The sequence below is a fragment of the Cyrtonyx montezumae genome, unplaced genomic scaffold, assembly GCF_038088225.1.
Source record: "Cyrtonyx montezumae isolate F1298 unplaced genomic scaffold, pur_monq_1.0 scaffold_1, whole genome shotgun sequence".
Classification (NCBI taxonomy): domain Eukaryota; kingdom Metazoa; phylum Chordata; class Aves; order Galliformes; family Odontophoridae; genus Cyrtonyx; species Cyrtonyx montezumae.
Window position 1 is genome coordinate 15,476,977 of NW_027071825.1, and position 20,338 is coordinate 15,497,314.

Below are 20,338 nucleotides of genomic sequence, written 5' to 3' on the forward strand. Positions count from 1 at the left end.
CATGATAAAATTCTACTACACAACTTAATTGATTATTTTTATGCATTCCCTTAGGTAAAATAATTACATGAAGAAATTAAGAGACTGTAAAACCAAAATATATTACAGCAAAATTACACAAAGTGCCAGTTTACCTCCAAGTTAAGCAACAGTGGTAGGCCATTCAAGCTACACTCTTGATTCATATTATCATCAGAACCTTTTGATGAGACTACATACATGTACATTGGAAAAAATGTAAAATCAACTCTCAGCTGTTAACTGTGATCTACATAAGCAAAAAAGAAAAAATGTCTGGCTACATCATGGGCAGAACTAAGATACGATCAACTTAAATTATGTAACAGCATCTGCTCTCAAGTTGCCAAATCTGCAACCAGAGTACAATAAGTGCAATTCATCTTGTTACAGGATGAATGTTAACATACTAACAACTTAGCTATTTAGAAATTACTGGCTGCTCGGCTCTAGCCAATTTTATAAAAAACTCTGCAAACAGAGTATTGGAAACAGTGTGAAGTTGAAAGCTGTTTTAGTGTCTCCAGTACATTAGGTCTTAATTACAGTGATTTCCTAACTAATATTGCACTTTTTTGAGATAAGTATCAGTACTCATTTCAGGAAATGTTTCATCCAAGTTAAAAGAAAACCTTGTAGGACTAATCCTTTATTATTTTTACATATTGCATGCACATGACTGAAAGAGAAATTATTAGGGATTGGTTATGGAGTTAGTTATGAAATTAAATCTGAGGTGAAAACATCAGGTAGAGTTCTGATGCACTGACAGTAACACTTTCTTGCCTGGTATTTTTATGCTGTTATTATATATATATATATGCTATTTTCTCTTAAAATCTTTACTATTCAGACAGTGAATACTCCATCACTGTTCTCTGCACACCTTCCCATTCAAATACAATTCTTCTGCCATTTTTGAACCCAAGCTATTTCTGCAGTAATATTGTTGAAGTTGCCTTCTGTCGCTAACACAATCTAACACTGAGTACACTGTGATCAGAATCTGCTAAGTGTCTTTTTATTCATTACACACAGACAGTAGTAGAGAGTAGAGTAGAACCACACTTAGAAGTCAAAGTTTATCTTTGTGAGACCACAAAGAAGCAGCTCTGTCAAAACCTCAAATGATTTTGAGATGGTAAATTTAAGATGACACTGTCAAACTGGAAAAATAAAGTAGTGGAGAATAATACAAATTACACATACAGAAGCACGCGCGTAGTGTATTCATGTTGTTTACCTTACATTCAATCTCCGCTTGTCTACGCTTTGCTTCATTCAGCTGAGCAAGAAGTCCTTTGTTCTGTGCAGTAAGATACTGTACCTTTTCTTGCAGGCTGGTGACCTCCAGCTCTGCCCTTCGCAAGTGGTTATTATTGATCTGACTCTGACATTTACGACAAGAAAAAAAGAAAGCACATCAATGAGAGATTTTTTGTATTAGTTTACCTCCCTAAGGTCTGATGAGACAGACTTGACAATCATTTGCTGTAAGAAAAATCTGATGGAAAAACATTCAGAATTTTTAAAGTGTAATCACAGAAGTTTGTATTACGGTTGCTTTTACAACCATGATATTTCAAGAGTTCTAAAGTAAAGAATTTATTTTAAGAACAAGAACAAAGTCACTGTGTATGTTTCTACTTATCTTGCACTTTGACTTCCCTAAGACTTTGTGAAGTTGCATCCCGATTACAATTACAGGCTGGTGCAACCAAGAAACATCAAGTATGTCAGAAATAATACACGCACACTTCTCTGACCAGTGAAATCCTGGAAGTAATACAGTACAGTTCAGATCAGTGCTTTAATACAAGACAAACTGTTTTTTTATTTGAAGATGTGAATAGATTGACACACGATATGAGAACCACTGCATTTGTTTCAAATGATAACTAAGCAACATAAGCACAGAGACTTGATGCTTAACACTGAAAAGAGAACAACCTAGAGGTCTTGTGATTATTGGACTGCAGGATACCAATGCCCCCTACTGACTAAAACAAACAGAAAGGAAAAACAACAAAACATACATTAACAGCATTAATATTCAAATACAAAATTTAGAAGTTAAGGCAAGAAAACATTTTTATCCAGTTACTATAGAAGAAAGTGGTGCTTTTGTCAGTAGTTAGCCACGACATATCATGCAGTTATCCTGTCTCTCTTAAGTACCACATCCTTACACACATGGGAAGATTCCCCAGAAACCTGTTACAAACACTTACCAATCAACAGTACATTCACTGTCAATTTGGTTGAGAGCTCACAAATGTAATACAAATGTACCAACTGTAGTGCACTTTCAGATTTGACTAATTAACTTGCACTACAGTTACATAAAAAGGACCTTATCTGCTAAGTTACTTTTTGCCTATTCTGCACATCTCAGCAATGCTGAAATACACTTTTTCTTCTTAGCAGGTGAAAGGTAAAGCTTCTGCTGAAAAGTGACAACAGGCTATTGTTACACCAAGATTCCTGTTTAGTAACCATATTCGTGCTTTCAGTAGATGACATAGTACCAGCAATTTCACCAGAAAAAAAAGCACTATTACCTTAAGACCTGAAATCACTAGAGGTGAATTATCAATTAGGTAAAGGTTTGTGAAGGTGGAAATACCTTAAGCATACTTTTGTTATCATACCAGTAACAACTGAACAGATAAAGATTCACACACATTCAGGCTGACTGTATGCACTTGATTCCCCGTCCTAACCTAAGAGCTGGGAATAACAGTTTAAAAAAAAATAAGACCATACTATTTTAGAGCTAAAGTCATGTCCATAAACGGTGCAGACCATTAAGTAGTATTGTCCATCTGATGCTAGCCTGTCAGCATTCAGGTCGGTTCATATGTTAAACACCATACCTGTGTTTCCATCTCCATCATTCTTTGTTTGGTTTCTTTCAATTCAGCCTGAGTTTCTGCTTCTCTCAGTCGGACTGTCATCAGCTCATCCTGTAGTTCATTCACTGTATTTTTTCTTGGAGGATCTTTCCACCTCCCAGTGGTGCGAGCTAGGTGACGCTAAAAAAACACAACATTGCTGATACATCTCATCTTTCCTGGTGTTCCCTAGTTTCATTTAAGTAATTTCCTCCACAGAACTCCTTGATGCCTTAACTGAATGACACAAAGTTGATAAGAATGCTACTGTTAGGTCTAACATCCAGAAATCCATGCAAGTTTACTGGTTTTAAGAACAGAGAATTAAGAAGCCAAGGACAGCAATTCCCAACTAGATTAAGTCAGAGGATTTCAAGTATATCCTGAAAAATAGCTTCCAATATTTACTGAAGTAGGAGTATTGATAGGGGATTTCCTTTCTACCAGAATGGCTGGTTGTTAGTACAGGCCTCTCTGTCATCTGCAAAAATTAGAAACCAACTTCCAACATACTTTTGAAGTGAAGTTTATTGTGGCAGTTTCATAATCCATAATCACTAGGTTCCTACTTGACACATCTCAAGATTTTCTTGCCTTGTCATCATCCATTAAAAAGAAAAGAGGAACAGGATCTTGGTACCCATACCTGCCAGTGTTCCTCCAAGTCTTTGACTTGTTGCCTTAGTTCTTTGAGACCCGTCAGAGCTTCTGCTTCTCTTAGTTTTACTGCAATCAGTTCTTCTTGTAGTCTAGCAACATTTTCCTCATCAGGGAGAGAGCTGTTCCTCTGGAACAAGGAACATCCTCTTAAACATGTATTTGAATAAATAATGCTTAGCAAGACCCACTCCAAAACATATATAAGAAAACTCCTACTGCTAACCAAAATTTCTTAACGATGCATCTCTTATAAAATGAAGTTCTTAAAAAATCTGAGTGAAAGTGTATTAAAACTGTCAACTTGCTGGACAGTATCCCTCACAAAGTATTATTTATACTATTTTTGGCACATTAAAAATATGGAGATAAAAATTATGAAGTAATTGACAAAAATAAAGCAAATGAACTGAAATTACACCTTTAGAGTTACAGCTCTTACTCAGATTTTACAGGAAAAAACAACTGGAAATCTAGGTTTTGGGAAGTAGGTAATTTGCCTTTAAAGAAGGTAGGAATGTTGACAAAGGAACTATCCATTAACATTAACCAATAATAATCAGTCAGGAAAGCTCTTAAGTTCATGGATGCTTACAAAGACACGTGTAAAAAGTAGGAAGGCTGGAAAAGGTTGCACAGAAAACAGCAATACACACTACAGAAGTTACCTGAGAAAAGTGATGAAAGAATGAATGTCTGGAGGAAAAAAAAAAGAAAAAAACACTAGAAGGGAAGGAGGATAGTTTGCCCAAATACAGTTTCCTTTTGTTCAATCTTTGGTCAAACACTCAAAGTTGAATTGTGTTTCATCACTTTCTACTGTACTTCTCAGTAGTAATCTCCAGCAAAATCAAGTATTTTGTAGAGACATAGTGTTGGAAAAGCTTCAGGTTATCATGAGAGTTGAGAGTGAAGTACTTCAACATTAACACAGCACAACCACCATTTGTAAGCATTAGCAAACCTAGGAGTTGGCAGAATCTGTTTCTTAACATTTACATTTTTGGCAGGATAGCCATTCAAGTCTCAGGTTACCAAGCAGAGTTTTTCCGGATCTCTGCTGTTAGTGACATGCCATGTAAAGAGTTGTATTTATAGAAATTGAGGGGAGTTAACATGAGTCACTTTCTCATGTGTCTAAGTTAATTAAGGACTGAGGGAAATAATACTTGACATCCAAGTTTGTCTGGTACATCAGTTTTTTTTTTTTCTCAAAACTCCAATGTCTTAGTATTTAACGTTTTCAGTATATGCTACCTCCATAGCTCAAGAAAAAAAACAACTGTTCACTTTCTAAATATTTAGAGAATCATGGGTATCCAACCTTCTGGCTACCCAGGGTCACAATGAATGAAGAGAAACTTTTTACACTGCCCAAGACAATACGTAACAGTTTAAATATACATGTAAGAACACATTTTTAAAATAGATTTTTATTAAAACAAAGAGGGCAACAAAAACACAAAACTAGCAGACTGGACATAGATGCTAGATTCTGATCTCTTACCAATGTGCAGTAAAAACTACAACACTATTACTCTGTCTGATTCCCAGTCAAGCTTCTTAGTTAAAGTAAAATCTTAACTTCGCAGGATTAATCTAGTTAACTAGTAAGTTCTGTTCACACTCCTGAATATATGGCTTTCCCAAGTTTCCATGGGGAAATAATTTCCCAAAACAACATATGATCTGAAGAGTGTGCTTTATATAAGTTCAATTGGATTTTTCGATTTTCCTTGAAGAAAAACCCGACAGCAAATAGAATAAAGCATCAGACAGATTATTTGAGCACAGCTAAAGCTCTGACATCAGAAAGCTACAAAATGAGATGGCACCTGAAAAGCAGAAGAGTTTGATGCTAAGGATAGCAGATACACTTTCCTGCTGGCAGCTGAAGGTGGGAGAGACTGAAGAACTCAAGACCAGGGAACGGCAATCTTAAACTCCTCTGTCCATATCCACTCTAACTATTCATAGTTCCACATCACTTCAAGGATCACCATAAGCTTGCTATTTATTGCAGAATATAGTTTTAAAACAGTTAATGTTTACTGTTAAGATTCAATCTGAATTCACATTTTCCAACACAGGAACAAGAGAAAGCAATTGTAGGGCTTTCTCAGTACAAACAGATCCTGTTTAGTTTGTGTTGCTATTTCTTCAGTACTTCTGTCTGCTGTGGGATTTTTTGTCATTGTTTGTTTGTTTTTGCTGTATCAACTTGGAAGTTGAAAAGCACCTTGCAATCATGAAAACATATGCCAAGAGTATAGAGCACAGTTACACAAAGAATTACAGGGACCTGCATTCCATCTCTAGTGCCATTTTATACAGAAGATCCTGGGCTTGGTTTACCTTTTCCATCTCTAGAACTTTATCTTGCATCTCCTTCAGGGCACAATGGGATTCTGCTTCACTCAGCCTGGCTTGGACCAGCTCTTTTTCCAGCTGTAGCACAAAGTCTTCACTGTATCGTGAACTGCATTTATGCTACAAAGTTTGCAGAAAAATATTTAGTACAAAGCTACTATATACAGTAGCTTTTGAGTGAAAAAATATATTCAAGTGCTTCAGATAAGAAATACTACTTTAAGATACAGAAGTTCTTAGCTTAAATAGGTCTACTAACATGCCCATCCCCATTGGTAACAGTACAAACCCTAATACTACTCTTCTCAAACAACCGCAACCACACATGGCCAAATGTGTAGGATCAGACTGAGACCCCTCTTAGTACTGATGAGCAATGACTCAATTTCTTCTCATTGTTACCCAAACTGGAAAAAAAAATATGGCTATTTTGAGGCATGTTGAAAAAGTCTTGAGAAAAATCAGCTGTTTGTAAGGCTAATACAAGGATCTCTCTTGATGCATGCTCACTTAAACTTTGACTCAGAAGAAGCCTTCCATAATCTTGGATTTAAAATAAAGTCACGTTTGCTTCAAAGCTCTGTTACTTGCACTTGCCTCTTTACTTCACTCCAACCTTTGACTCCTATTTGTTCACACTATATATATATACACACATTTTTTTACCAAGACAAGCCCCGTGCACTGAAGAGGAAAAAATACAGACCTAAGTAGTATTGCCCCTTCTAGACAGATGGCATGCCAATAACATAGGTCCAGGCTACATCAGATTTGGTACTTCAAACACAGAGCGCTCTCCAAGCCTATTACTACACAGCATTAGACACTTAAACACACTGCGTCAGTTTTAAAACATCAGAATTTAAAGCTACTCTTTCTGAATTTCAAAGGAAGAGAAAAATCCGACAATTGGATTAATTTACCATTAACTTACTTGATTGATTAGTCAGAGTTAAAAGTGAGAGCTATCCTTTCATTTGCTTAAGTACTTAACCCTATTCAAAAGACTCACTCAACTGTTTAGCCCAGTCAGTTGTTACAAAACTTTTGAAAAAAAGTGACTTTAAAGTAAGTTGAGATTCACAACACAGTGTCACACCTGCCTGACTCGTCATGGCATCCTACGTCAGCATTTCTATTCCTGTTCTAGGAAGAAAAAGTTATAGTACTGAAGACATAGTTGTCCAGTTACTGATTATGCACAGCTACCCCAAACATTTAGATCAAAAGGAATTAATCGCATACATCTTTGATGTTGTTAACCACACTGTGACTATACCTGGATTCATAAATGAAGTTTTACTCAATTAACAAGGCAACTTCAGAAATATTCCATAAATTTCTCTAATACTATACCTTGCTTTGTTTTCACAAGAAACAACTTAGTTCTCCATACTTAAAAAGAGCTGAATTAACAGCAAAGTTTCAGTTCTGTGTGCTGCTATTAGGATATGGCATTCCCTGACCTTCAAAGCACAAACTAAACACTAACAGGGCAAAATAGGAATTTACCACATACAATTACATGGTCAATAATCATTTTTATACTTCTATATGCCAACTACATCTAAACTATATCTAATCTATCTCACCTGCTTACTGATACATTTTTATTTCATTTTAAAAATATACAGGATATATAACCACAGGGAGTTACAACAGAGGGGTACAAAGAAAACACTTGAAGGCAAAGGTAGCTTATGCAAAGAGTTTTCAGTGTCACAGACACTATGCATTTTAAAGTGCTCAACATACCTAGCTGTGCAGCTGAATGCACCAGGAACACTGCACAAAGATATTAACTTTTCTTATTCAACAATGATGTAATGCACACTATTTTCAATTTGCATATTGTCTTCACACAGCAAATAGCAGAGGTAGCCCTGAACTGAAATGCCAGAGGAGGCTGGATGGACAATGCCAATGCATTTCTAGAATCACTTCACATGATACAAGAACATAACGTAGCACATGAAATAATATGCAGAGGCAGAGAATAGGCAACAGTTTTTTTCTTCCTTCTTGACTGTACAAGTTTATCAGATGACATACACAGCAACTTAGAAAGACTGATGGACTCTCAATTGCTTGTCCCAGATTCCCCAAATAAGACAATATGAAATAAAAATCTATGCAGCATGCGTTCTTTAGGTCAAGAGTCCTCCTATACTTCTCAGGAATTTGAGTGGAAATAGCAGATCTGAAGAATAAAACACATCCTGATTTGGCAACAAGATATGTGAGTACTGTAAACAGTTTTGGACTCACAACTTATTATTATTTTTTTAAATCTGCCTTTAGACTTAACCTACATAGGACATAGTAAAATGCTTCTAACATATCTAGCCACAAACCAAACATCACAAACAGCCATGCCACTCCTTAAAGTCTATTCTTGGAAGACAGCAATAAAGTACAACCAAGATCAAAATTAAACATCACGGCTTTGAGCTTTTGAATATATATTTTTTTAATTTTAAAAACAGTGCTTTATACATTAAATCACTGAACTTGACACATTTATAATCAAAACAATGTTAGAAAATGCTACTTAGCTTGCTAAATTCGTCAGTCTTAATTGCCCTAAAAGTTTTTTTTGTTTGTTTTCTGCTTTTTTGTTAGAAAATTCACAACAAAGTGTATTGTAAAATAAAGTGAATAAAATAAAGCAAAGCCTTCAGTAAGGTTGCAATATCCATTATAAGCATATACTTCCTACATCAGTTACCACTGGAAAGAAACAAATAGCGTTGCTCTTAATCCTTCAGTTACCACCACATCTAGAAGCCTGTGGTGAATTTCTGTTTAAGACTGCACATGCCACAAGGGTAAATTGGCATCACTTTCTTCAGAGCCATTTAGACAAGTGAGCAGCTGAAGCACTGAACTCCAACAGTGCTTCAGAATGGTGTTTTAGCTTTACAATTGTTTTTCCTAGGTAGCAATATAAAAAAGTGTAGACTATCTTTAACATTACACTGTTAGTTACTCCATAGAAAGATGTAAAAACTAGCATCTAAAGTAAAATGATATGCAAAGTTTCCATCTCAAGCCTTTCTATTTTATGCTTCTTTCCCCTCCTTCGTTCCTACTCCCATTTCCAAATAACCTAATATTCAGAAATACATAGAATGTACTTGATTACTTTTAATATGCAATTCATTATATGAACATTAGCACAACTTTGAGGTTATCTGAGATAAGAACTACAGCAGAACTTCCATTGCTTACACTGCAAAAAAAAAAAAAAAAAAGGTAACAAATACCTCTAAATTGATCTAAAACTTCATTACAGACACTCCATTTCAACTGAACTCCCTACAATTATTACAGCACAGTAAAAAAAAAATTAACTGTAATTTGGGCTTTAGTTGTTGGAATACAGTAGAAGATGTTCTTCCACCCATCTCGATCCTCACCCTTAGAGAAAAGCATCATAAGGGAGCACTTTTCCAAAGGCAAATATATACTCTAAAGGGAACTTTCAACATTTACTTTTTAAGCCATGCTTTTTGGTATCAACTCTCACAGCACATATGTAAATAAGCCCCAGATAATATTCAAATACAAGTGCATAACTTTTTAAACTAAGTATAGGTGAGCTTTCTACAGCTTGTATAATATTCTTGCTACCAAATACAATGCTGAAACAGAACTCATCATTTGAAGAGATTAAGGTTACCCAAGTACACGTGATAGATGCTCTACCTTCAAATAAGACCAACTATGCAGCCATCTATTGGCACAATCTGCAAAGGTTTTTTCTATCCATAAACTACACTGAAGTAGCTGAAGAAAAAACAACCAAATCAACTATGAAGAAGATGACTATGAATAGTACTTCCAGGAGCCACTGGCATTAGGCAGTGGTAAGAAGAATTACTAGGGGATTCTGCTTGAAGTGAACACCACAATTCAAATAGAATTCGTGGCTTCCCACTAGGTGGTGCCCGAGATGCAGCCACCTGCCCCCCCCACCTCGTTCCTGTTGCTGATGGTGGAAGTTTCACCCCCCTAATTCAGCTGCCTTTACAACCACAGTACAATTTCTTGCACTTGTACAATTCAGTTTTCCATACCTTTGCTCAGAACCAGCTCCCATGTTCAGACAATCTGCCAGGCTTCCTGATTATGCTAACTAGTAAGGTTCCCCTTCATAACTAAAAGCATTACCTTTCAATGTGGTTATTATTCATTAATTAACTTAACAGATATAGTTGAAGAAGCTAACTCTGAAAAGTCACAAACTGAGTTTTTACCATGGTCTCATGATCTTTTTCTAACTTGTTACTGAGTACAGGAAGTAACAGTCAGTAGGACTCCTCAAATAATACACACTCCAAGTATATTAGTGTATGCTTCCAAATTACTGATGTAATTAGTGCATAAAGGAATACTACTAGCTAATCTATAAACATGTCATGTTGTAATCTTAGAAGTGAAATAGAACATCTACAGCTTTGAAAAAACATTAATAGAACTTCCTCTGTCATTAATTTTCATGCTTTTCCCTAAGGAAAACATAGCTAAAATTAAGTAATCAGCATTACACATAACGGTGTCATAACTCAATTACAATGCCCTGCAACAATTCCAGAAGATCTATCATTTGTACAGCTAAATGCATTAAGCAGACTACTGCTGCATTTAAGTTAACAGTAAATCTGTTCTTCACCTCTCAAGTACAAAAACAAGTAGCTCCAGAGTGTTGGTGTAGTGTAAAATAAAATGCTATGCTGCCCAGAAGGCATTTGTTAAGAAGCTGCAAAATACTTGAGTTCTAAAAAGTCATGTTTCATACACCTGAACTGTCTAGAGCTCCAAACAAGTACATCCATTCCACTTGTTAAAGCAATATGGGTATACTCAGAACACTGCAAATGCACAACTTATCCAGCAAGGGAAGATGGCATAAACAGCCTCTCCCTATTTGAAAGAGGATACCAAATATTTTGCAAGTGGCTCAGGGACAGTAACTTCAGCCTCACGGTAACAGGCTAAAGTCTTGCACATTGAACAAACTAAAATATGGAGTACGCACAAACACAGTACTTGCTAAATATAGCAGCTAATATTTATTTTCCTGTTCCATCTGCACATAAACCCACAACTTCTAATGAACTTTCTACTGTCTCCAAAGCAAGGGATAGCTACTTTGCTAATGTTTTGCAAGAGCACACTGGGAAAATATGCACGTGTCCAGAAAAAACATCAATATGGAAGCAACCAACTTAAATGAGAAGTTAGGAAATGGCTTTATCAACTCTCAAGTTTGAGTATTCAGAGTGACACAGTTTGTAATGGCTAGTGCTCTAAGAGAGGAAAAGGTTGTGTGCTGGTTTTGGTTTTTGTTTTCTTCTTGATTTCTGTTTTAAACTTTTAAACTTACATTTATCCAGGGTATGAATTCCATCATCTATCAGCAAGAAGAGACCAAAATACCATTTAATCCAGTTTGTCTACTTTAAGAACGGAAATCACAATACACAAGCATTCGTAAGGACAGCACAGAGACCATGTCATGATGAGAAAAAATAAACATGAACGAATGAAAAACATGAGATGATGTGCTGCCAGGCTCCTTACCCATTGCTGCTGCTGTTGGAGTTCCCTGATGGTACTCTCAGCTTGCTCCAGTTTAGTATTGGCCTCATCACTCTGCTGTTTGATGGTGGCCAGCTCCCGTTTTATGAGGTAGTTTTCCTCAGCCTCCTGGGCCCTTGTCACTTGTCCCTTAGGACATAATTATGTGGTGTTTTGTTTTTTTTTTTCCCTCAAAAGCAATTGAGGACAAATCCAAGAAAGACTGCCTTTGCGGTACTCAGGTGATTATTTCAGATTGGTTTTACAAACAGCATGGAATACAATTAGTAGAAAATTTTGGATAATGTAGTACTAAGCAGCTGCTTTAGTACTTTGTTACTAAGCTTGATATCCTTTCAGCAAGCACAATTGTGTACTTGCATTCAATAGAAGTCAATTCATGCAATATTACTCAGTTGTACATGCAAAGATCTAAGTTTGCAATATTCAATTTAAGTGTTAATAACGATGTTTCAATCCATTTGAAACAGACTTTCACCAGAATTACATTAGGTTAGAAACTTATAACGTGCAACTATTAGGTTTATATTTTTTAATATATTAAACAACTTTCTAATAGGAGATTAGCTATATATTTATTCCAAATCAACAAGGCAAGGATAGAGCGCAGCATGCAAGTATGCATGCATTAAAGCAGTTCGGTTTTTCTGAAAGTAAAGAGAGTCATACAGTAGAAGACTATACCTGTATCAATCTATCTGCCAAGGAAGCACTTTCCTACAAAGGAAAAATTCAGATAGGAATAAGGAGAAAAAACAAAGGAGTGATAATAGTGACAAAAAAAGACTAGAGCAGAGAGAGAAAATGCCCGAACTCTACCCATTTTTCTATACAGGCAACTTGTTTTTACAAAGTTAAGAACTCTTCATATAAGTTGAGGCAACTCAGGCTGCAAGTTGCAGGAAGCAGCCTTTTACTGCAATAGATGTAACGAGTCAGTCTCTGATACAAGCAGATACCAAAGCCAGACTTCTATTATGCTCAGAATTCACTTACAGGAGATTATTTTTTATCTAAACGGCTTATTTTCTTAATTAAGAGTTACTGGCACATTGTGTGATATGATCTAATACAGGAATGTAGACTTGTTCTGTGATCCACCTACACTACGAAAGGAAGGCATTATTTATTAAAGGAGAGCACAAAGGCAACTCCACTAAGTGCAGAGACACCCATGCAGAACTAATACTTCCATCAAGATGAACCAGGGAAATTAAATTGTGCAAACTGAGAGACCTAAGTAGAAAATTTCAACTACGACAGCAAATATTTTGTTCTACTGAGCTCTAACAGTGACTCTAACAGTTGATAGATTATTTTCCCCTTACTGAAGTACAAGAAGAAATGTATGCATGCTGACAAGCACTACATTTCCTCCTGCCTGCTAAGATGGACAATTTCATTAGAGTCATGTCCACATTATCACCCCTGGAAGCACCCAATTTTCACAGATTCTATGGCATTCTCTTCACAGACAGTTAAACCATCCAGAATCTTACACACACACACACACACACAAAAAAAAAAGAAAGTTTGGTTGTTAGGAAGTACCAGTTAAATGTAGTAAGGTAGCAACATCTTGAGGTGTTTATCATTATGGTGCAGTAAGAAAATCACAACTAAATCATCTGCGAGGATGAGGAAAGAAATAGTTTCCAAGAGAAGAATGAGGATTGTTTTTTTTGTTGTTTTTTTTTTTTTTTACTTTATGATCTGTTCTTAGATGCTTTGATGACAAGAATTTCTGATGAGGATAATTAGTATGATATTTTTTCATTTTGAAGCATTTCAATTCCAATCAAACTGGGATACTCTGAAAATAAGTTCTGAAATTTTAGATACTGAATTTACAGGCACATTAGTTGCCTGGAGGTGCATCATTGAGTTCATAGCAAAAAAAAAAAAAAAAACCCACTTCAAAACTCTGCTAATCAAGCACAAACCAGGTACATTTACTATTTTAAGTCTAGAACTTAAATCACTGAAGTGAGTTGCTACAGAATTAAACTTCTCAGAGTCTGTTCTCTTCAGTTAACCTTACCAACAACTCAAACTTCTGAAACAACTAGTTCATAAAACTATATTTTCAGTCACAAATCTGTTTCACAAGATGTCCCTATGATGTGCATTTTTTCCCAAACCAGAGTTCAGAAATCACAATTAATTATAATTAGACATACATTGTTAAATTTACTATGGCTTCTTGGAGAAACATCTAAGATATGACATCATTCAATTATTTCACACAAAATTTAGTCTGTCTTTTCCTTGCTATGAAGCAACTCGTTGTAAGCCGTGAGCATTTAACTTCATTTACCCAAAGACAGCTGTTATGTACAGTTAAAAAGGGTAAGAATGTTCTCATACTAGAGCAGACGTTCTTCAATCTGCCACACGAAGCGTGATATCACAACACAGGAAAGACAAAGAAAAATGCCTGCACACTATCAACATGTAGACAACAGTTCTCATGCATACTTGGAAATTATATCCAGCTACAAAGAAACCTAACAAAACCCTATTCCAGACTATACCTGTGAGAAATTCTTTCCCCTGGCCCTTCTGTATCTAATTTCCACAGAAATTCCAAAGCATGTAAGATGAATTAATAGCTGACAGCAGCAGACTTCCTGTACTAAACGTGAATGCTGCAACAACACCCCGCTACTGCTGTATTCAGTGATAATGAACTTCCACGTTTACCCCTCTGATCACTGATAAGCCTGTCATTTTGCTTCTACGTAGAAGTACCTAGCAACTTCATATGCCAAAGGGAAGGATCAAAATAACCTCTTTCCCACCCATGCGTTCCCCTGGTTCTATGCAATCTTCTGTACTTCGATACTTCTAATTCAGGAATAAAATGTTACAGAAGTCAGATATATCAAGATGTTCAATTACAAGTAAGAACCAGACAAACATTTATAGGCCCTGATAAGCTTTGTTGTTGCCATGCTTTTGGCCACGCACTTTTAGTGAACATTGTAAATCAGCAGGAAAAAATAAGTTACGAGACTCATTTCATAAGGTAAAATTGACATAATGAATATAAAAAGATTAACTTTAGTCACTAGCATACTTACTTTTTCTAATGTTTCAATGCGCTGTTTTAAGAGTCTGTTTTCAGTTCGTAACCTCTGAAATGGAAACAGTTCAAAATTTTATTTCTCAAGTTATGAAAGTCTGACAAGGTCAAGCAAATTAGCTGAAGAAAATAAAAACCAAAACATCACACCTATGAAAATCAATATGAATACAAACATGAGTAGTGACACTCTTTTCAAACATCCTTTTTATTTGACGAAAACTCAAAAGGAGAATTTAAACAACTTAGAGAGGAAAGATAAGAATTGTGTGATAAGAAAGTAATTGCATTGGTGTTATGTGAAAGCAGGTGAACCAGAAGGCTTAACCACACTACACAATTAGCCTTCTCTTCATAAGCAGAACTGGACACAGTCCTCATGGTAAACGGATGTGAAAAAGTCCTCCCTCTTCTAGGACAAGTTCATGACATGCTACAAAGGTTCCTCTTTTCTTCTCAATAAAGAGGATAACGTAATTTTTTTTTTACCTGTTAGAAATTATATCAACTATTATTTACCTCAAAAGTAAGAAATGACTGTACTTTTTAAAATTTTTTTTACTAATGTATTTCATACAAACCTTAATCTGAGAAGCCATCTCAGCAGCCCCTAATACAAGTAAAGAATGCAACCTGTCTTGCTGTCTGTTTACAAGCATAAACTGTGTGCAAAAGCATGGGTAATTTCTATGCTCCCAAGTGCATATCATTGATTTATTCTAAAGAACTGTTGCCTTCAAAATCGATATTCTCGAATTTAATTTCGATATTATCGAAAGACAAATTACCAGAAATGTATGGCAAGAAGGAAGGATACAACTCCCTTCCTCTAAAAATCTTAAACACGACAGGAAAATATACCAACAGCTTTTTTATGTAACACAAATAAATGTGGTCATTAAGTCTAAGAAGGAGGTCAGTTAATAAAAGAAACCAAAGCCTGTCAGAGCAGATCTGAACTTGAAGGTTTTTCCACCAAGATCTCCAGACTTCAAAATTATAAATTACAGAAGCTCCATAAGGAAGAGGTGAATGCAGACAGGACACATAACCTTAGGTCCAAGGCACGTAAGGGAAAATAATTAAATCTCAAAACCAATCTTGACGAACTGGAGTGAACTGTGATAAAATCTCCCTTAAAAGTGTTTTCCAAATCTTCCATGTGGGACATCCACATCTTAAACCAGAGTGTTGTGAACCTCTGATAAATAAGGCTGACTGTAAATCAAAGTTTAGACAGTAGAAACTAACAAGAACTATGTATAGCAGGTCTCCACTGATGAGTTCTCTTCAAATCTGTTCACCAGAAGTCTCACTGTCAAGTGCCCTTTATGAGCAAACAGTCCAATGTAAATGTTGAAAAAAAAAAAAAAACATGGGGACCGCAATTACATGTTCAGCTACAAGTCTTTCCTTCTAGTACTTAAAGAGGATCCACAGGAAAGCTGGAGAGGGAATTTCTATCAGTGACAGTAGAAATAGGACTAAGGGTAATAACTTTAAAAGACAGATTTAGATGAGATATTCAGAATAAATCCTTTACTCAGAGGGTAGTAAAGCACTGGAACAGGTTGCCCTGAGTAGCTGTGGATTCTCCATTCCTGGAGGCATTCAAGGCCTGACTGGATGGGGCCCTGGGCAACCTGATCTACTGCAAGGTGTCTCTGCCTGTGTCAGGGCTGTTGAAGCTTAGTGACCTTTAAGAGGTCCCTTCCAACACAAACCATTCTATGATACACAGATCAGACACGTAATCCACATCTAAGAACTTAAATGCTCTACAAGTAAATTTATAGATGCTCTCTTACTTTAATTTCAACTTGCTCTTCCATTTCTTTTGTTTTTATTGTAGTGTATTCCTTTTCTAACCTAAAAAAAATTAGAAATAGTAAAGGATAATTAGAAATGTTACTCACAATTAAGCTGGTCTAATACCTAACACACAACAGGAAAACAGATACAAATTATATTTCCTCTGTTTAAACAACTACTACTTGAAAGTTGCCAATATACTCCTCCTATAAATTAAATTTAATGTCAAGTCCCAAGTATTTAAGTACATAAATACTTCTGCTGACTCCAAACTTCATACTGAAGTGTGGGTGCTTGCTCATGTAATCTTGATGAGATACAGATCTGAAATGACAATGATTTGGAACTACAATAACCACTCAATGTAGTTATGCAATAATCAATTCAGTACAGTCAGACAAAGGAAAACAGAGCTAAGAAAGCTTGGAGGACAGAATGATGAAAAGAGATCTGAGGTAAAAGGCTTAAAATTACCTTGGTCCCTCTCAAGCAAGCTCCAAAATTGCCCCATTGAAAAAAGAAAGGCAATGAGAAGAAACAAGCTGCGATACTCAGTGCCTTCTACAGAAGGCAATCAACTAAGTTTATCCTGAATTGTAGTCTTTTAAAGTACAAGCTCTTAAACTGGTTTTCAGAGAAAGGGTTTTCCCAGCAAGTTTGGGCACTGTGTCTCACTCTGATGGCTAACAGGATAGGTAAACTTATTTTGAAAGACCCAAGCACATCCACTCTCCTTGCAGTGCAATATACTACAAACCTCCTGCCTTAAGAACTGAAAAATTGCCCAACTTAACTCTGGAAAAGCACAAGGAGGGTAAATTGGCTTATCAAGACAATTTAAAGATAACAGAAAAGTGAAGACGTGCAACTAACCTTAAATAGCAGTACTATACTCAGGATTTCAAACCCAGAATCAGTATTACCCATACAATTATCCTCCCCTCCATACTTCACAATCGCAAAAAAAAACCAACAAAAAAACAGAAAACACAAAAAATCCACAAGCTACACACCTAACACCACCCCACGATGGATTGTCTATTCAAGTCCTCTTTAGAGAGGCTCTGTACTTGACCATAACACACAGCTTTCCTCAGAAACTTTTTAGTTTTTAAGTGAGATTTCATTACATTCAAGAACAAAAGCAAACAGCCCTTTAAGAAGAAACTTGTGAACAGAACTTCAGTTTTTAACTGCTTACAGTATAAAACCCCCAAAAACTTAAGACATGGAAAATTCAGAGTGAAGTAATGAGTAACTAGTTTTGAACAAACAAACAGTAACTCCAAGCAATAGTATAGTCTTTTCTCAAAATGTGATACCTACTTTTTCATCTTTTTTGCATTGTATTTGACTTGGTAAGATGCTTGGATTAATTTGTCTGGACCACTGTCAAACTGATGTGGAATGACCTTTTGAAAGTGCTAAAAGCAATCAGAGCACAAGATTACATATAATTAACAGGTGCAAATAAACAAACCACACATTTCTCACATCTCTTACAATATTATCATCTTAACTTACCTGTAACATCCCTTCCATGTCAAGCTGCAGTAATTCTGCTTGGTTTGTCTGAAGCAGTGCTAAACCTACTCGAAATACTATCTCTAAACCCTGTAAACAGAAGTGAAAACAATATTCAACAATTATTCATAGTAATGTCCATGCTACAATATGATTCTATTAGTTAACAACACTGAAAAGCTCACACAGTTTCCCAAACAAGAGAAAGGGAAAATGAAAATCTCTAAAGAACAGATTGATCCCGGGTTCCTTGTTTTGTACAAATAGTCAGGCTTCTTGTCCTGACACAAGATCCTCCTCAGAGAGCTAGAGGTAAAAATCTCTTGAACTACAGTTCCTTCTGTGAGCTGTATCTACGTATTTAAAAACGTTTAGTTCTAAAATGAATAAAATGAATAACGTAATGAGTAATGAATAAAAATACAAAAGGAACTGGGTACTTCTCAGAAAAGGCGTTTTAGTTTCAGACAAGGTACAACACAACTGAACAATTTAAACAGATGCAAGGGAATGTTTGACTCCAGAATGTCCTAGATACTATACACGATCTGGAAGGAATCCACCCCTGACTTATTATTTTCTAGAAGATTATTGCAGAGGAAGAGCATAAATGGACTAAAAGCTTTTATTTGCTACTGCTTGCAACTACCAAAAGCTCTAATCTTAGGTACACCATGGCCATCAGTGATAACTCCACTGAAAAATTCCATAAATCCTTCTGGCTACTAGCCATCTTCTAAACAGAAGAAGCTCCTCCATGCTCTTCCCTCCTTATCTGCTTCTCCCCATGAAGTTTTAACTTGACCTGAAGGAATATTTTCTACCCCAAACAACTGAAAACCAGATGCCCCTGTTGCATGATGCCATCTTATCGCATGCAGAACCTCTGGCAGATACAATAACTTTTCAATAGGCTTAGACTGTAACACCACATACAGCATCTATATTCAAATTTGTAGTAATTTTTCCTTGACAAACTACATGCACAGACATCTCCCCTACCAAATTATTGATAAACAAACATCTGCAAAGCAGAGGTGTTTGAAATTTCCCCATCAGAACAGTCTTCATAGTACTACTGAAATAGCTCTCTTAACCACTATTCTTGAAACAGAACATAAGCATTGAGTAGTTACCTCAGACATAAAGATATCAAATATTCTTGTTGCAATTGGTAGTGGAAAAGTTGTAAGAAATATAGTTAAAAACCATGATGATGCATACATAGAAGTGTGGAAACTCTGAGACTGAAAGTGCACATAAAGTTCTGGAAGATGCTCCTGGAGAAAGAGATGAGGAAAAAAAACATTTATATTATGCTTTAGCAAGAAGTATTCATCGTGAGAATGGCTTAGGCAGATATGGCGAAAAATAAAATAATCAGTACTTATATATAGCCAGCGGTTACACAGCACACAACTAGAAGAAATATTACTCAACATGGATATGAGAAGTTATCATTATGAAGAACTACGCAGCAGACAGTAATCTGCATTATTTCCACACTGCACAGTAGAAATGAAAGTATTTCCGTATCACAAAATTAGGCCAACTCGTCTGTCAGCCTGACTTCTATTTCACTTGGGAAAAAAAAAATCAGCTGTAATTTTAGTACAAAGACATTTGACTTTTAATTTTCAATCCAAGCTTCATTACTCATAGTCATGAAGTACAGCAACACATGTCCTCATGACACTGTCTGTTAAAGGTTAAAAGGTACATCATACAGACACAGACTTTCTCCTGCAGTCCTGAAATCAGCTATTGTCAGAGAACAGCCTTTTACCAACAGATAAGCCAGCTCTTGAACTGCAATTCCCAAGCTTATTACACTCAGTTACTGAAAAGGTTAGACAGATTTCATGTGTACCTGTATCATGCACTCAAACTGGTACATACAAAGGCCCAGTTCAGCCATACTTGGTTTAAAGAGTTCTCGTAGTCTGTAATCCTGCATTAATTTAACAAACACACAAAATGCTTCTTCTTCTGGCATCTGTATCAAAAATAAAAACAAAAGAAACAAACTCAGGAGAAGACAGAATGGATGTCTGGGAAGGTTCAGTGTTCTGTTGTTTCTCTAATCAAGGAATTTATAACAGATGATTACTACCAGTTTTCTTTGTATGAGCTGAGTCCTGTCAAGTGGTTTCTAAACTGAAATGGAGGTCTGCAAACTTCTTAGAATATAACCTGGCTTATAAAACCAAATAGAAATGTGAAGACAACTTTCAAAATATGAAACTTGTGAAATTCCAGTTGAACTGAAAAGGCGTTTAGCATAATAGAATTGAACTGACTAGTTCATCAACAGCTGAAACAGCACTTCTCAGAGTACTTGCAAGTCTGGGATCCCACCTTAGAAATAAATATA

The 20,338-nt window shown here is 36.0% G+C and overlaps 1 protein-coding gene across 11 annotated transcripts in view; it reads right to left on the minus strand.

The window, feature by feature from the left end:
• The window catches only part of EVI5 (ecotropic viral integration site 5), a 65,827-nt gene that overhangs the window by 31,470 nt on the left and 14,019 nt on the right, over positions 1–20,338 (minus strand). For 9 of the 11 annotated variants that reach the window (XR_010622509.1, XM_065741615.1, XM_065741595.1 and 6 more), the window contains 12 exons: positions 19,835–19,960; positions 19,101–19,244; positions 17,965–18,054; positions 17,767–17,864; positions 16,437–16,497; positions 14,627–14,680; positions 12,228–12,260; positions 11,526–11,672; positions 5,925–6,059; positions 3,559–3,699; positions 2,895–3,053; positions 1,262–1,408 (listed from right to left, as the gene is read on the minus strand). Coding sequence is in view for 10 of the 11 variants with exons in the window: in XM_065741615.1 (XP_065597687.1) it covers positions 1,262–1,408; positions 2,895–3,053; positions 3,559–3,699; positions 5,925–6,059; positions 11,526–11,672; positions 12,228–12,260; positions 14,627–14,680; positions 16,437–16,497; positions 17,767–17,864; positions 17,965–18,054; positions 19,101–19,244; positions 19,835–19,960 (1,335 nt within the window). In the remaining variant the exon portion in view is untranslated. The remainder of the gene's footprint in view (positions 1–1,261; positions 1,409–2,894; positions 3,054–3,558; positions 3,700–5,924; positions 6,060–11,525; positions 11,673–12,227; positions 12,261–14,626; positions 14,681–16,436; positions 16,498–17,766; positions 17,865–17,964; positions 18,055–19,100; positions 19,245–19,834; positions 19,961–20,338) is intronic. The other 2 variants (XM_065741624.1, XM_065741633.1) reach the window with 1 other exon arrangement.